The sequence below is a fragment of the Neofelis nebulosa genome, chromosome 5 (genome assembly GCF_028018385.1).
Source record: "Neofelis nebulosa isolate mNeoNeb1 chromosome 5, mNeoNeb1.pri, whole genome shotgun sequence".
Classification (NCBI taxonomy): domain Eukaryota; kingdom Metazoa; phylum Chordata; class Mammalia; order Carnivora; family Felidae; genus Neofelis; species Neofelis nebulosa.
The window spans coordinates 15,287,722-15,305,223 of record NC_080786.1 but is presented as its reverse complement, the minus strand read 5'-3'; the positions used below and the strand labels follow the sequence as shown (position 1 = coordinate 15,305,223).

General features: G+C 36.2%; 1 protein-coding gene across 17 annotated transcripts in view; it reads right to left on the bottom strand.

Annotated features, from left to right (window-relative positions):
• Positions 1–17,502, bottom strand: part of SLC4A7 (solute carrier family 4 member 7) — a 111,064-nt gene that overhangs the window by 14,959 nt on the left and 78,603 nt on the right. For all 17 annotated transcript variants that reach the window (XM_058729672.1, XM_058729667.1, XM_058729673.1 and 14 more), the window contains 9 exons: positions 16,358–16,491; positions 14,961–15,206; positions 12,960–13,065; positions 10,689–10,850; positions 10,182–10,295; positions 7,096–7,257; positions 6,661–6,912; positions 3,235–3,303; positions 1,767–1,940 (listed from right to left, as the gene is read on the bottom strand). In XM_058729672.1, coding sequence (XP_058585655.1) covers positions 1,767–1,940; positions 3,235–3,303; positions 6,661–6,912; positions 7,096–7,257; positions 10,182–10,295; positions 10,689–10,850; positions 12,960–13,065; positions 14,961–15,206; positions 16,358–16,491 — 1,419 coding nt within the window. The remainder of the gene's footprint in view (positions 1–1,766; positions 1,941–3,234; positions 3,304–6,660; positions 6,913–7,095; positions 7,258–10,181; positions 10,296–10,688; positions 10,851–12,959; positions 13,066–14,960; positions 15,207–16,357; positions 16,492–17,502) is intronic.

Below are 17,502 nucleotides of genomic sequence, written 5' to 3'. Positions count from 1 at the left end.
AGTCTTGTGCACAATTGACTTCTACATATCCATAGATTTTATACTTCTCTTTGGGTTAACTCCCAGAAATGTACGTATAGAACGGAACTAATCCATTTCCTCTAGATCAGTGGTAGGTAAACCACAGCCCTTGGGTAAATCTGGCTCTACCTGTTTTGAATGGACTATGACCTAAGAATAGTTCGTAAAGATGAACGTTTGGAATTGATTTGATAATAGGGAACACTAACTTCGAACCTCATTAAATGACAGAAAAATTATCCCAAATGAGAAAGAATTTCATTTTTCTCATTAGTAGTCTTTCACTTAAAAAAACTGGACAATTACTTTTTAGATTTCAACAATAAGAAACTGTGGACATTTCTCTCCTGTTATAGAAGTACCTATATATCTTATGACCCACAAAGCTGAAGATATTTACTATCTGACCCTTTACAGAAATAGTTTGTCAACCTCTACTCTGGATGTTCAAACTTATTCCTATAGATTCATGTAGCATTTTCTTAAAGCCCCTCATATCTCCTCCATAGCTATGGTTATGCATCTCTTCTCTCTCTTAATCTTGTATATTTTGCTCTTTTTTTCTTCTTTACTCAAGCTTGGAAGGAATTTATTTACTATGGATATTTACAAATAAAAAAATTGGTTGCGTTTAAGTTCTTCTTTAATAATATATATTGTGAAGGGTATACATTTTTCTACAACTTTAGGTTTATCTTAGGTGTATCTCACAGACTTTGTTATAAGTTCTCCATTGGAATACCCACAATGTTTAACTCAATTTTCTACCCAGGGATTATTTCAGCATTTAATTTCTAAATACTTAAGATATCTTTAGCGTTTTTCAATATTCATTTGCAATGTAATTTATTTGTGATCAGGAAATATTACCTGGATAATTTTTAAGCTTTTTAATTTTTTAAGATTTTCTTTGTGGCCATGTACTAACCAATGTTTACACGGTATTTACAAAAGGATGAATATTCCCCATTTGCAAAATGTGATATTCTATGATAATTTAGTGAACAATACTGTCTTATTAATATGATCTAAAAAAATTTTTTTTAACTTCTAGATCTCAATTCCTGAGAAAGATGTACTGAAACATATTCTATAAAAGAAATATGTTGTTTTGGTTGCTTTGCTTTTTATACCTGGCTATCATCTTTGTTCCATAAACATCTTAAATTCTGAAAGTTATTTAAAAAAACAAAACAGGGGGCGCCTGGGTGGCTCAGTCGGGTAAGCTCAGGTCATGATCTTTCAGTTTGTGAGTTCGAGCCCCACGTCGTGCTCCGCGCGGACAGCTTCGACCCTGGAGCCCACTTTGGATTCTGTGTCTCCCTCTCTCTGCCCTTCCCCCGCTCACACTCTGTCTCTCTTTCCTTCAAAAATAAATAAACATTAATTTTTTTTTTAATTAAAAAAAAAAAAACAGCACTCTACAGCCCAAGGACTAACAAAACAAAACAAACAAACTTTAGAAAATAACAAGCGAATTCGGTTTCTAAAGTGACTGGTTTAATAGCTAGAAAGGGCCAATTCATATTTCAAAACACCAATGGTGCTTAAAATGGGCTATTCTCTTTCTCATAGGTAAATATTACTAATACATTACTACATTATATTACTAATATAAATGTTAGTAAAATAATTACTGTGTTCAACAGAATTAATGATTAATACATAAATAAGTAAATTGATATGTAATTATTATAAATAGTGACAAAGTCTGAAAAAAACAAACAAAAACAAAACAACCTTACCATCATGGGAAAAACTACCGCAGCGGCTGAAGCTTTTATCACCCACAAAAGAACCAGACAAGTAAGCTGAATGACTGTGAAGATATGGACCTTCCAGAGAGGCACGTAGCGAAGGTATATCAGATCGGGCTGATGCTTAGCAGGCATTCCAAATAATTTTATACGGTCAAAGAACTATGTATTGAATGGAGAACAAAACAAAGCAAGACAATTAGTCAACAAAAATATCATTTCTGTTACTTAGGAAAAGAAATTACATTCGACCTTAAGAGTTTTGTGATTTAAACTAGAACTTCCTTGGTATGTTCTGAGAGTATAGGAGAAGTTTCAGTACAGAAGCCCTGGACCCAGCAGGGTGGAATGGGGAAAGGGTATCAACAATCATTTTGAACTAACAGAATTAGTTTAATGAGAAAACTCAAACCAAAGTGTCTTAATTTGGAGGATTAAAATATTTAGATAAATGTGTCTGCTATAAGCAAATATGCAAGTCATTTAATCTCTTTGAACTTGTTTTCTAATACGTACAATAAAGGTAACAATTTTCAAGGCTCTTTCCAACTCTAACATAATCAAGTCTATGAATACAGCCTGAAGTACAATTACCAATTTTTTACCCATTGGAAAGAAAGCTATGAGCAAATTCCTTGGTCTTTTGGAGCTTTAATTTCCTCATTTATAAATTAGGAGCAAGACCAGACCTATCTACCTCACAAAACTGTTGTAAAGCAGGGGGGAGGCAAGTGAGTTAATGAGATCATTTCTTGACCAGTGGAGGAGGAGATCCAGGACTACTGAAAAAAATAAGATGTTGCTTGCAACTTTAGACAACATGCTTTTCATGATAGGAGGTGGGCATGTGGTACTAACAGGGCTTTATGAGCTAAATGTTTTACACAAAGACTGAATTCAAATCTTTAAATTTCATCAGGCTTGTTTTCCAGGAAGTATTATAAGCAAGACAGAGTAGGAAAAGCACTGGGTTCCAGTCTTGGTTCTGTTGCTCAGTTAGTTAAGAACCTTCAGGGAGTCCCTCTATTCGTGTTTTCTAGTTGGCAAAATTAGTATTTCTTCCTTTCCTACATCCCAGAGTTGTTCCGAGAATCACAGATAATAAGACACACTAGGCTTTACAAACTGTCTCACACCATGCAAACAACCAGTATTACCACTCTAGTCCTCGACATCCTCCCTCTCACTACACTAATCTTCATCAATAGTTACAAGGCCTTTCATTGGCTTCAATTAAAAATAAGCAAGGACCATATCAGTTCATGACCTCATTCTTGAGGGGGAAATGTGTCGTAAGCAATAATCACTTGGAAAATGGGGATCTGAAGTCACCAGTTAACCTGCCCCCCAAAATATCAGAGTTGAGAATACATCACTACCATCACGAAAACAATCTTTGTTAAACTTAAAGTATTTTTAAGCCTTTCAACAAAATCAATAAGTACTTCAGACTTGCCTGGATTCCTTTTAATGAGGAAACTCCCATGTAGAGGAAAACGCCATATAGGACAGGCATTGGAATAAACTGCAGGTAAAACGACCATAGTTAGAATAAGAACTCATGCTCCTCAAACCATTTCACAATAATAAATACACAAAAACATAGTGAGTACCTGTGCAGACAGAATTAAAAGCTCTTTCAGAGATAGGACCTAACTCTTCTAGAAATAAGGAAAATGCTAGTAAACGGTGGCAACCTTGAAAAACCGTTGGTCTTCTGCATGTTTCTTCCGGAAACGGGAGTATGTTCAGTGGTTAAGAGCATGAGCACTACAATTGGACTGCTTGGTTTAAAAAGCCAGTTAACCTCTTCTGGAGCCTTAACCTCTCTATGCTTTATTTCTGCAACCGACTGCATTAAGATGAAAGGATTTCAAATACTAAAATACTCAGAAAAGCACTTGGTGAGTACTGATCACTCACAAAGCATTAGCCAGGAATTAAAATAGAAACTTACTTTAAAAAACTAAAAATTAAAAAAAGCAGGAGTTATTATTGCTATCACTTCCATATAGTAACTATTATACGCCAGTACCATTTACTGATAGAATAATTGAACTCCACCCCCAAAAGACAGTCCATATTACTGTGGCAGTTAGAGGCATCCCCAACTGACTACCTGCCGTGCCTAGGCACCCTACAGGACAGCCATTAACAGGCTCCAGTCATCTACTCAAAAACCACAAGCAGCACTCTCACCAAGAGAGAGGCCTGTAAAGAAAAAAGACCTAACAGCTACAGAGGAAAACCACATTCACTTTACTGAACAACCAAGTATTTCCTTCCTAAGAAATGTGGGAGGAAAAAGTAGTTCAGAAAGAGAAGAAAACAAGTTAAAAATCTAATAAGAACTAATAAATCCTCAGGAAATTTCAGGAAAATATTTTATCCATAAAGCAACTTCAGAATGCCAGGAAAAATAAATGATCAGAATGAAAGAGGGAAATCTAAAGGTATAATTATCAAAGTAATTAAAACTAATTTTGTAATGATTTTGATGTGACTAAAGAGATCAATCTAAGGAAAACAGGAAATTTTCATTAACAGTGAGGTGGCAGGACAGGAATGTGAGAACATATCCAGGTCTAGTATCTACCTAAGTGAAGTTGAAGTAATATCTAACAGAGAGAAGACAAAATAAACGGGAATTGGCAGAAAATTCCCGTAAGTTTCCAGAGGACAATGGCCCATCGAGAGACAAGTAGGATAAATGAAAGTCTTCTATCCATCTATTTACCTAAGTAACCCAGTGAAATTTCAGAACACCAGGAGTAAAAAGGAAATTGTGGTAGCTTCTAGAAAGGAGAAAAATGCCTCTGAAGTTACAAAAAACAAAGAGACATCACACATATTATTCGGGCCACTGATCTACAGGAAAAGATAATCTCAAAAAAAATTTTTTTGAACACTGAAATGCATGTCTATCAATCAAATATGAGAATAATTTGAAACAAGCAAGAACTCTGAAAGTTTACCACCCATGGCATCACACAGGAAAAAAAAAATTACTCCAGGAATTCCTTTAGCAATACAAAGAAGAAATGTAAGAAAAAGTGGCAATTTTCTTTTTCAAAGTAAGGGAAGTTAACAGATCCTAAGAAAACACTGGGTCCTAAGGCTTGGGCGCTTACTCTTAAGCAGCAGCGGCAGATTAGTGAAATAGGGTTATTTCTGTCTCCACGTGGGGAGATCACACACTGCTTAGTTCTCAGTGAACATATATATCATACCATCATAATACTGATTATGTGTTCCCAAAAGGTTTACATTTTTATAATTTAACGTACAGGAAAAAAAAAAAAAAAAGCATGGACAGTTTAACTGTAATTACAGCAGAGAAAGTAAATGTCAGTAACCATTACAATAAAGCTAAAAACAGAATCAACCCAATGCAGGTGACAGTTGGGAGAGCGGGTAGTGGACATTGAAGTGTGCTAAATCCTCATGAAACATCCACCCGTACGTGACAGACTCCCAGGCTTTTTGGTCTCAGAACCCCCTTTATGTTCTTAACAGGTACTGTGGACATGCTCCCCCCTCCCCAAACACTTTTGCTTTTGTGAACTCCAAGAGGTCCCTGGACTAAACTTTTGAGATTCACTGTCTTATAGGTAAAGAGATTCAGTATAAAAATAATAAAGCAAAAAGTAAAATTATAAAAGTATGTAAAACTAGAATGTTTGTAGCCACCAAAATAAGAAATAGAGAAGTTAAAAAGAGTTTACCTCTGGAGAGCGGCTTTTAGAAAGTGAGGGAAAACTGGGAGACTAACTTTTCATGTTAGAGCTTTCTTGCTGTTCTATTTGATTTTTTTTGCCTATATGCAGTCAATACTTAAAATATTTTAAAGGCAACCTACCTTAATAGGGGACAATATCCCCATAAGAGGTACTAAGTATTCTTATGCCAAGTACTTCTAACAATACACTTACACTAGGCAGTAACTGCCCATTTACCTATCTGTTTTACCAACTAACTAGACTGCCAAGGTCTTAAAAGCAGACAGTAATGTATCCTGTTTATTATTATTTCCCTAGTCCTAATAGCACAGTAAGTACTCAACAAATATTTGGTGAATTAATTGGTTACTAGAAAGTTCATGAAGTGAAGGCCAAAGAATTCTTGTATTTAACTTTTTTTTTTTAGTTAATATGGTAACATACATATATGCTCTAAGTTTCTGCCCTAATGTATAAATGTACACAACTCTTAACTTAATAATTTTCTTTGCAATAAAAGTAACTAAAACGCCAAGAGAAAAAAATGGAATTGAGTTCATCCATAATAAACAGAAAATTACAGATTAGGTACTTCACTACACTTGCTATTGTTATTGTTACATTTCTTAATCACTAGATTCAATAAGATATATACAGTAAAAGTCAGATATAAGTAAGAGGTATTTAACATAAAGTTTAATTTCTTGCACGCTTCATTTATATTAGTGGTTTTTGTTTTTCTAATGAGTGCTACTACCTCTATTTCGTTTAGTTTATCAGAAATAATGCATTTATTTATTTAACAGCAATATTATTTTCACATTTTGGTCAAAGAATTGTTTCATCCATGTTTCAATATTACTTCCTTTAAGATGCCTATAAAATTCTCTGGGTATGTTCTTCTTTTAGATCATAAGCCATGCACTAACTCCTTCCAAAACTCTATAGTCCTTAATACTATCCTTTTACAATATTTCTAAAATGGATGCATCTAACACTGAAATGCCTACTGTACTAAACGCCAGTTGCCAAAATATTATTTTCTAAATAAATTCAAGAAAATGAAACTAATTTTAGCTATTTTAATGTTCCATTTTCACACAAGCACATATACACTTTGTAGCAAAGAAGATTTTAAAACACTGCGGTGAAGAGATTTTTACCTTCAGCACTGAAGTCATGAACACAGACAGGCCCATGAGAATAAAGATCATTAGCCCTGTAACTCGCTGTTCACGAATTCCCAAAAACTTGGGTTGTTCCCCTGGAGCAGAACATTCAGATTCAACTTTTAAGCTGTTGACATGACTTATTGACAACACTGTTGCAGCCACAAACCACGGAAGTCCCATGACGGAGCAGACGCCCAACATAACACCAACCATGAGCAAATCAAGGTGATAGCCAGCTCCTTTCTGGAAAGTGAAACGAACATGAATACTTGTAAGTCTAAACTGTTCTTTTGGGTTAAAGGACGAGACTACTTCCTAAAGAGAGACAAAATCATTTCCTCCCGCCTGACATCTTTCAATTTTCCAGTTATTATGTAAACACCTCAAACGCTTGCAATAACACCGGACACAAAATGTCAACACTACCTTCAATTTGTGCTCCTTTCTGTTTATGATGACAGCTGTAATCTGCTGATCCATAAAGATGAGAATGGTACAAAGCAGAGCTGGGATAGCGGCTATTAACAAAGTCCACCAAGGATTTTCTCCCAACGGGCTTATGATCCAGCCCCTACTTGGATCAGTAGGCTGTTGAAAAATTAAAGATGAATAGAAAGAAAGAAGTTTCCTCCTACTGCACAAATTCCCACATCATAGCTTGTGTCTATTCCAAGAGATGCCAAGGAATCAAAAAAGGACTAAATTAAATCTTGGGACACGGGAGGGAATTACTTGCAAAGACGGCCACAAGAATGCTTCCCATCCCTCGATGCAAGTCGCTAGTCCAAGGAATCAGTCTTTCCATCTAGAGGTGGGAATCCATTTCCTCCCCTGGGACCTAGGCTGCCTCTACGGTTTACTTCAGCCAACAAAATAAAGCCAAAGTGAAGTGTGTGATTTCTGAGTGTTGATCTCAAGGGACCTTGCAGCTTCTGCTCTAACTCTCTTGGAAGCCTGAGATCAAGCTGTTGAGTGAGCCTGGATAAGTCTTCTTGAGGATGAGATACAATAAAGTGAGAGAGAGATGGGAGCCAACTACCCCAGCTGTTTCAGCCATCTGAATGGAGTACATTGCCCCATCAAGGCAGGGGATGACTGCAGCCACACAAAAGATCCCAAACCAAGAGACCCTACTCTACCCTACTAGGTTTAAGTACCAAGTGCCACAGATTTATGAACAAATGAGGGATTGTTGTTTTAAAGGCTTAATGTTTGGGGAAGTTTGTTATAGGCAAATAGGCAAGTGAAGCAGAGTGTCACTTCAATAGGCTCCTAACCTACTTCAAATAAAGTGAGGTCCGTCTACTGCCTAGATCAACCCCTAAACTAAACTGCTTTGAAGATCTTGCAGACTAGTGATCCCAGCAGGGTCGGTACTAAATCAGAACTGGGGCCTCAGGACGTACTTTTCCAAAGCATCTACTGACAAAAACCTGGCACTTTATTAGACACAAATACATTTTGATGCTGAAACATAACATCTGTTTCATAACAAAAATTTTAAAAGACCTTAAGAGAGTTTAGTTTTCTTGGAGGGCACTGGATATGTTGAAATCTAAAAGTGTTTTCAGGGGCGCCTGGGTGGCTCAGTCGGTTAAGCGGTCGACTTCAGCTCAGGTCATGATCTCGCGGTCCGTGAGTTCGAGCCCCGCGTCGGGCTCTGTGCTGACAGCTCAGAGCCTGGAGCCTGTTTCCGATTCTGTGTCTCCCTCTCTCTGACCCTCCCCCGTTCATGCTTTGTCTCTCTCTGTCTCAAAAATAAATAAACGTTAAAAAAAATTTAATAAATAAATAAATAAATAAAAGTGTTTTCACTACCTAAACTTCACCTTAAGCCTGTTTTTTCTTCATGAAAACATTTGTCAACACATAGAGGAAATTCAATATTTTCAAATTCAGGTATTCTAATTTTCCCACACTGATAACACATTAAACTGCTTAATATTCAATACTGTACCTGAATAAAAATATTTTACCTATACAATGCACAATTCTTAAGTGTTCCTTGATTTATTTCCCCAATGCATCTTATGACCCTTGAAATCAGTTTGCTACTGGAAAGCTAGATCAATGAACGGATAACAAAAATATATTTAGGAATGAAAATAAGGCACTGTGCCCAGGATTGCAGGAAATTACATCAATATTTCGAACCAGTATTAAATTACAGTTACATTTATTTCTAAGACTTGGTAAAAATAAAATGAGTTCCATATACTCATCTCTTAATTAAGGCCTAAAATCTTTAGTGGTTCAATAGCTATGCTTTTAAACAAAGGTATCCAAATTTTATTATATACTTTCAACAGCAAAATTTTAAAAATTTGAATAAAATTGAGTATATCCAATGGCTCTATACGCATCTATGTGTTACGTTACTAATGGTGCTCCATAGTAAAATTCATATAGTAAATATTATAAAGCTAATTTTCTCTTATTTTTAAATAAAAATATAAGGAGACCTTCTATATAATTTTAGTGGATCATATTCCACCCATGCACTCGTACTTTGGAGGCCACTCGTTTTAAAAATAATTCTTTCCTCCAGTGAAAGAAAAAACAGACTAAAATTATATTCACTGTATTCCTTATTTCTAATCCCCTTTAAACCTTCTATCTTTAAAAGAAGTCATATAATTTGCTATAAATATAAACATAACCAGTGACACAAATACTCAAGTATAAGAAAACCCCAGAAACTATTCAAAAGTTACCAACTCCTACTTAGATAGGGAAACAATTCTTGGATGCTGTAATACACTTGTGGTCTGTTATGTACAACATAACTACAGTCTGCAGATAAAAGCAAAGGGTTTCTAACTGGTCAGCTAAGTATCATTTTTCTCCTTGAAGAATACATTCGATTCTCTCCTGATTTTGCTGGAAAACGATACATGCAGAATTCCATTTCATTATCAGATTCACCACCCTTCTAGAAATTTAACTAGAATCTCTTTGTTACACTTTTAAATTCAAGTTTGAGTCACTTCCTTATAAAGAAATGAAGAATGTTTCTTCTGCCTGGAAAACACATCACAAACTCCAGCTATGACTGCAGGGTCAAAGTTTTTAAATGACTCCCAACTATTTACCGTTAATATTTTCATTCATTTTCCCTCATGGGACTAACTTTGATACCTTCTTGCCCGTTTCCTAAGTAGATTCATTTGTCTCTTCTCCTCTTGTCATTTTTTATGTATGTGAGAAATATATATATATTTCTATAAAGTGTCCCACTTTAAGAGGCACCTGGGTGGCTCAGTCGGTTGAGCATCCGACTTCAGCTCAGGTGATGATCTCATGGTTCATGGGTTCGAGCCCCACATTGGGCTCTGTGCTGACAGCTCAGAGCCTGGAGCCTGCTTCAGATTCTGTCTCTCTCTCTCTCTCTCTTTCTCTCTCTCTGCCTCTCCCCTGCTTACACTCTGTCCCCCTCTCTCTCTCTCGAAAATAAACAAACATTTAAAAAAAATATTCCCATGTAACAAATAACCAAATGTTTTCATCCTTACCTCAAATTTTTCAGGAACATGAAGTTTAGGAGATGGAACTCCTACAAGGTAGTCAATTGCAACCATTATTACTATTGTGAGAAATACAGCAAAGTCACTGATTGTCGATCGCACCTATGTTAAAAGGATCAAGTTAAAATAAACACAGAAAAACTGTGTGTCCTTTCTAAATAATTCATATCTTTCACATTAAAATATGCCACTAGAAAGTGTCAATAAGGTTTTTAATTAGTGATAATGTGTCAATGAAGTACATTTATTTCTAGTATATTTTCAAAAAGATAAAAGACACATTTCACAACTAACCTACCATCCCTCATGGTACCATGATCTTCCTACTATTAGTTCAGACATGTAATATACATCTTTCTCTAGAAGTAATTGCTTTACACCTATTTGACATCAAGTATTAACCTCAAACAATTTATTACAGTTTTGAAATAAACCAGAGAAACAAAAACTAAAAACATGAATATTACCAGAACTCCAAAATCACATCCCAATTACCTTGGTAGGAAAATACCGCTTGGTCTTAAATTGCTTGAGGAATGAAGACAGAAAAAATGTTGTGAAAAATAAGATGACACTCCAAAAGAGCACATCTGGAATATAAGGTCCATGAAGACCACAGGCTGACCCTACAAACACACCATGAAAGGTTTTACATTCCTGGGGGGGGGGGGGGGGGGGGAGGGAAGGAGAAAAAAATAGGAAAAGGAGAGAATAAGATTCTCAGATACGTAACAAATTACTAATGAACTCTATTGACTCTAAGACGCTAGTGACTGAAGACATGCCATTATTTTATATTTTACTTAGGAAGAAAAAACACTGCCAAGTCAACTTCAACACATCATCAACCGTAAGACATACCCTGAGTTCACAGATGCTATAGTTTGAAAAATATATGAATCTTAAATCACTGAACGAAAATACAGTATTTTGCCAAGTTACATCACACAGTCCTTTCTTTCAACTTCACATACTCTTTAGTGAAAGCTTCAGAGTGAATAGTAATTTCTGAATACTTTGTATGCATTCTTGATGGTCCACAAGTTTACTATCTTTCCCTTACTTCTAAACAAGTCACTTAAAACAAAAGTGCCAAGTTCAAACGAGGAATAAAAAGTTGTTGGGCTTTTCTGACTTCACTCAAGACTCAGGATTAAAGCATGGGACTAGGAGCGGTAAATCAATCATTCAAACAGTATTTCCATTTAAAAAAAATCAATAACTTAATGATACAGCATAATATAAATGCAATAATAGAAATATTTTGACCAGATTTTCCTTTTGGGGAAAAAAAATAACTCAAAGGCAACCAGAGATTAAAAAGGACATATGCCTCTAACGTCCTTTTTCTCTTACTTATATTCTAATGAGACTTGTTTTAACGACACAACTCAGGTTTACCAAGAGAAAAATAGTCTCAGGTTCCATTATTCTCAATTTCTATGTGCTGAAATGAGTAAAGCCTCAAATTTACAATATGGCTCACAAAAATAAAAGCTAAAAGTACAAAAACAAAACAAAACAAAACAAAACAAAACCCAGGCCTTTTGAATATTAAGACACAGCAAAAAGACCTGTATCTATAATATCAAGACCTCCTATTCACCATGGAATGAGATTTTTTTTTTAAACAAATCACTTTCATTTGAGCAACTCTGTTAACTCTACCTCTTTCGTAGCAAAAATGACTTTTTAAATATAAAGCAGTCAAGCATGAATCTAAGTTGATTACTGATATATAATGCTTTAAGTCAGCAGTGTCCAACAGAACTTCCTATGATGATGGTTCGATGTCTCCACTGGCCAACGTAGCAGTCAGCAGTCACACGAGGTGACCGAGCACTTGAAATGTGGCTAGTGCAACTGAGAATTGAACCTTTAATTAAATGTATTTAACTTCAATTTAAATAGATACATGTGGCCAATGGCTACTATACTGGACCATAGAGACATAAATTATCAATGAGATAAAACTTCAGATATCCTTCCAATGATATAGTTAGGAGTTATATTTAGTGAGAAAAAAATGGCCTACAATTGCTTATATAAAATTGCTTATATGATATAAAAAGCACCACAGAAACTCAGGGGATCTTGGTTTTGATATTGCTACAATCACTTCATGACTTAATCTCAAATGCCAATCTGGGAAGTGCCCAAAACAGATATTCTACAGCTAGCACAATATGCCCCAACAGAATATAAGAAGACGTAACAGTATTCAGTACACAGTAGGTGCTCATTACATGTTTTTTGTCCTTCTTCCTTCCTGAGGTGCTTAAGTTACGTTAGTCTCTACAAGTCTCTGAACAAGGTTTAGTTTGACACTGAGGCATGAGGAAAGCACTCAGGATCTTCTAAATAAGCTGTTCATGGAGCAGATGAACTGATACAGAGCAAGCAGGACAAGAAGATGTGGGCTGTTCTAAACTGCCAACTCCAGTATGTGCAACCACAGTCATAGCAAACACTTCCCGTGAATTTATCAATCTATGTGGAATGAGAAACCAGAAGTACGTTCACATCTTTTTAATAATGATACCTTGGAAGTCATATTTAGTCCTTTTTATCCCCCTTACCAGGTTCATTCTTTGCAGCCTACTGTGTGATACATAAAAATGTGGTAACTCCTATCTAGTCAACACAACACTGTGTTCTGAAAACATACCGTTAACTACTAATCAAGAAGAAAATGTAGGTCTACTCAGAAAAAGCTAAAGAACTAGGTTATTATTTGCAAAATCCTTTATCTCATAATGTACTCACAGAAACAGTGAGATTCTCCCAGGAAATATCATGTGCTGTTAAATTCTTTTCCTTCCACACCTTGAGGGTTTCATTGCTAGGGTTGGAGGGTTCAACACATACACATCTGAGAAATGAGAACAGGGTAAAATTCTAAGGATCCTACATTTCATGTTTAGATTGTATTATATCAATCACCCAATGTGGTAGCTTTTAATCTAACTTTTCTCCCCATGTTGCAATGCATGGAGACTACAAAGTGAAAACACATCAGAAACAATGGAACGGACGAGGTTTGCCTTATATACATAAAATGTAACAAATACAAATATCAATACAAAGATATTTTAAAGAATATCTTAATGAAACTTGTTAGATGTATTCCTTCGGGGGGGGGGGGGGCAGTGCTATTTTCTTTTAACGCTTATTTATTTTTGAGACAGAGAGAGACAGAGCATGAACAGGGGAGGGGCAGAGAGAGAGGGAGACACAGAATCTGAAACAGGCTCCAGGCTCTGAGCTGTCAGCACAGAGCCCGATGCGGGGCTCGAACTCACAGACCGTGAGATCATGACCTGAGCCGAAGTCGGCCGCTTAACCAACTGAGCCACCCAGGCGCCCCGCTATTTTCTTTTAAAACCTGACAAGATACTACCATATTTAGTAAGGCCACTCTACTAAATCTTACCTACTTGACCCCCACGGGAGCAGATCTGCCTCCCCAGGCACACATAAACGAAGCGCGAAGCTCCCAATACAGAGATACTCCTATTTCCGCTTTGTACTCTGACAAGCCCTACCTACTCATGCTCATCCTTTATGGATCTTAAGTTTCATTCTTAAAGAAATAAATGAAAAACAATTTTTCATCAGGATAGAACTAGGAAAGTCATAAGGAGATCGGAAAGTTCAGTTTATATCCCCAGAACTCACTCGCCTAAAGAAAAACTAGAAACACACACACACACACACACACACACACACACACACACACACACACATATACACACACACACAAGCAAAGAAATCTCTAACTGTGGATTTAAAAAATAAAAAGGAGAAACACACAGGAATATTCCCAATTAGATTATCAGCTGTTTAAGAACAGGCAAGAGGCTGGACGTTGGATTCATTCCATGCTCTATCATTTCCTAGCTGTGTTTGACCCAAGGCAAGTTTTAACATCCATGAGGCTATTTCTTCATACACAAAAGGGGCTAGGATATGAATAACTAAGTCAAATGTGATATGAATTATGCAACAGCACTACACAGTTGTACCCCAGTATTTTGGTAACCACTTTCTCCTTGTAAGTCAATCAAATGCAGGATCACATTTATACTAAATGCTATATGCTACAGACAGCAAATACAGGCATCTACCTAGATATGTTAGACTTTTAATTGAATATATTTGTCAACCTTCTGTAACTATTATGATCACTTTTCAAATCCTATTTTATTCCAGAGTCTTAAAAGATGTTCAATTCATGCTTTTCTTATCACAAAGCAAACAGTCCACCAAACAGCATCAGAGTGTGCTGAAATTACACCGTAAAAATAACTTCAAATAAAAATGATCAGACTTCAAAAATGTTAATGAAAATGCAAACTACGAGGAATATAAAAATCTCTGCGTCCCACATTCAGGACTTGGTTACAGAATACGAGATGGAACACAAGATCTAACAAAATTGTTTGATTCAAATATACAGTGCTTAGTTGCCAAAGAATTGCATTTAAATTGACTGATCCAATTCAAACAGAAGACCAAAAATACACACATTTGAGAAAGTTGTTTCGGGAAATAAAAATGACTGAATTTGTTCAACTGTATTTATGTTCCTACTGAGTGCGTCGGTCAAGTCTCATCTGTAACAAACAAGTCAACCTCCACATGGCTAGTTGGGTAAGTTACAGCTAGATATACCATGAGCATCACATGCAAAATAAATGCTTTTAGGCTCAGACATTGCTGCAAAAAATACATTCTAATAATATTGGGGAAAAGAGAAACACTTACGAGTAGCTGGTCAGTTTATCTAAGTTGTTGTGCATATTAAATGCATATATTTCTCCTAAGTGAAAGAGCTTCTCCAAAGCCTCGTAGATGAATATGATGCAAATAAGAGCTGCAAAAGCCTCCTCTGTAAATCGAGTGATATAGCACACAAGGCTGCTCGCATCTGTTGCAACCAAAACAATGCACAAGAAGGAAGTCCACAGACCAATACTGGTTCTTAAAGACAGATAGGAAAGCTGATAATCTCTGTTTAGGGAAAAAATGTGGACATGATCAACATACACACACAGCAGTGTATATCTGTAATTAAGATTTTCACAACAAGCAATAACAAGAGTCTAAAAACATAAGCTTCCTAAAAAGAGTAAATTACAGAATAACAATAATGACTAAAGAAAGCCCTCGGTATGTCTCTGCTGCAACTGAAGATAACAGAATTATAACAGCTTACTTACATAAAAGATTTACAGTGAAAATCCGCTAGGCAATCAGTATTTCAAAAACAAAGACCTCACTTTAGAAATCAGTTCTGAGGAGTAGAAGACAGACGTGCAGTCTACAGAACTACATGGGACTCTCTAAAGACCCGGAAGCTCTACGTTAACATGGTAACCACACCCCGTCCCCTCCACAGCCATCACTAACATCTCCTCCGCCACCAGTATCGCCACAGAAAGTGACTTCATTTTTTAAATTCAATTCCAAATAAGAAATTACTTTAAGACCACAGAGTCCAGAACACTTCAGGTCATTGCATTCTCTCTTAGTCTATGCAGCTGGCATGCCAGATTGGAATCAGAATCAGCTTGTTCAGTGAAGAAGCAATCAGAACAAGATGAGTTAGATGAATCAGATATTTTAATAGGATCAAGTGGTTTCAGGCTAAAATATTCAATGGCATTTATCTCACAATTCCAACTCTATCAGCTACAGTACCCAGAACTGATTCCCACACTATGAACCCTGCCAATGGAAACTGACATCTCACGCTGACAGCTAAAATTCATTCTGCTGAATAGACCTGATTGGCAAAGTCAGCTACAGCCTCCAAGATCCACCTCTTTTTAAAATTCCTTTAAAAGACCAACATACCAGCTAATCAACAATTAGATTAACTCCTTCTTGCTGGGTTGATGCTTGCCAGCACAAAGGATTTTTATTGCACAAGTGATTTGTTGACCAGGACTCAAATCCACTGATTTTATACACACGGTGACGGGGTAGGTACAATAGCAGGGACGGGAGTAGGGTCAACCACACAGTAGCCCCCAAATACTGAAAATATATATACTGCCTTTTTCAGCTACTAAATATATAATGCACTTAACTAAAGTTAATAAACAATATAATTATACACATACGTAGACACATGTGATAAGTAAATAACTATTACGTACCTGCAGAACTTAAATAAAATTTTTTCAAACACTAAAACTGGACCTGTGCTCCCCAATATTGTTAGAGGTTGCCCAGCAAACAACGAATAGGCAATCCCAGTTAATGATGCTCCAAAAAGAGACTCTATTGCACTCTGTTTAAGGAAAAAAGAAATGAATAGAAGTAATACATCATAAACATTATCTCTGACCTACTGAAATACACATAAGACATCTGAAAAATAAAAACACAAATCAAGTAGTTAAACACACAAAGCAGACACAACTTTTGATTCTTAAATTTCTGTTTTAAATATGGACAATTACAAATACATCTTAAATACACAGGGAAAACTGCTTTGTTTTCATATTAAAAGTGAGCTTTTGCAATCAACCTTTATACAGAACTCAGTATTGTGGGAGGCAGGAGGGAGGAGTAAATGGAAAAGAAGCCTAGATTCTAACTCTGTCTATAGGTACTTTATCTCTTAAGTCTGTAGGGAGTACAAATACACTTGTTATTGTGCATATTTTTATATGTCTGAAATAATTCATTAAAAAAATAGGAAACATTAAATACTCGATATGGTGTGCTACAAAAAAAGACTCCTTCAGATAGGTAAGTCAGAAATTAACAACTGATCCTATCAGTCGCAAAATGATTTCTAAAGAGCAATTTTCCACACATTTCAAAGAAATTACTCTTATATGATAGGCTTAACCAATAGACATCAAAAATAAAATGCTTTTAACATAAAATAGATGGAATATCTCCTTTAAAATGAGACTCAGAGCAACCATTCAATGAAGAAGTATGTGACTACTAAAGCTAGGTTAAAAAAAAGGTAAAATAAGAAAATCAAAGACTCAAGAAAGTGTAAATCAAAGCTAGTACGTCAACCTCTACCAATAGGACATCCTAACTCATTAGTTAATTAGATGATAAGTGGTACAGGCTATGCCACTAGACACAGGGGAGGGATCAGAAAGAAAAGAACAGTTCATCACTCACAACATCAAGGTCAACTGGAACGCACTATCAAGAAAGGGGAAAGCCCATCATCGTTGGGAAAGGCAAGGAAAAGAAGCTCGTGAGAAGCACCCCGCCTGGACGTGGGAGGCAGCACAGCAGCAGAAGAGCAGGGCTTCAGAACCAGATTGGAGCA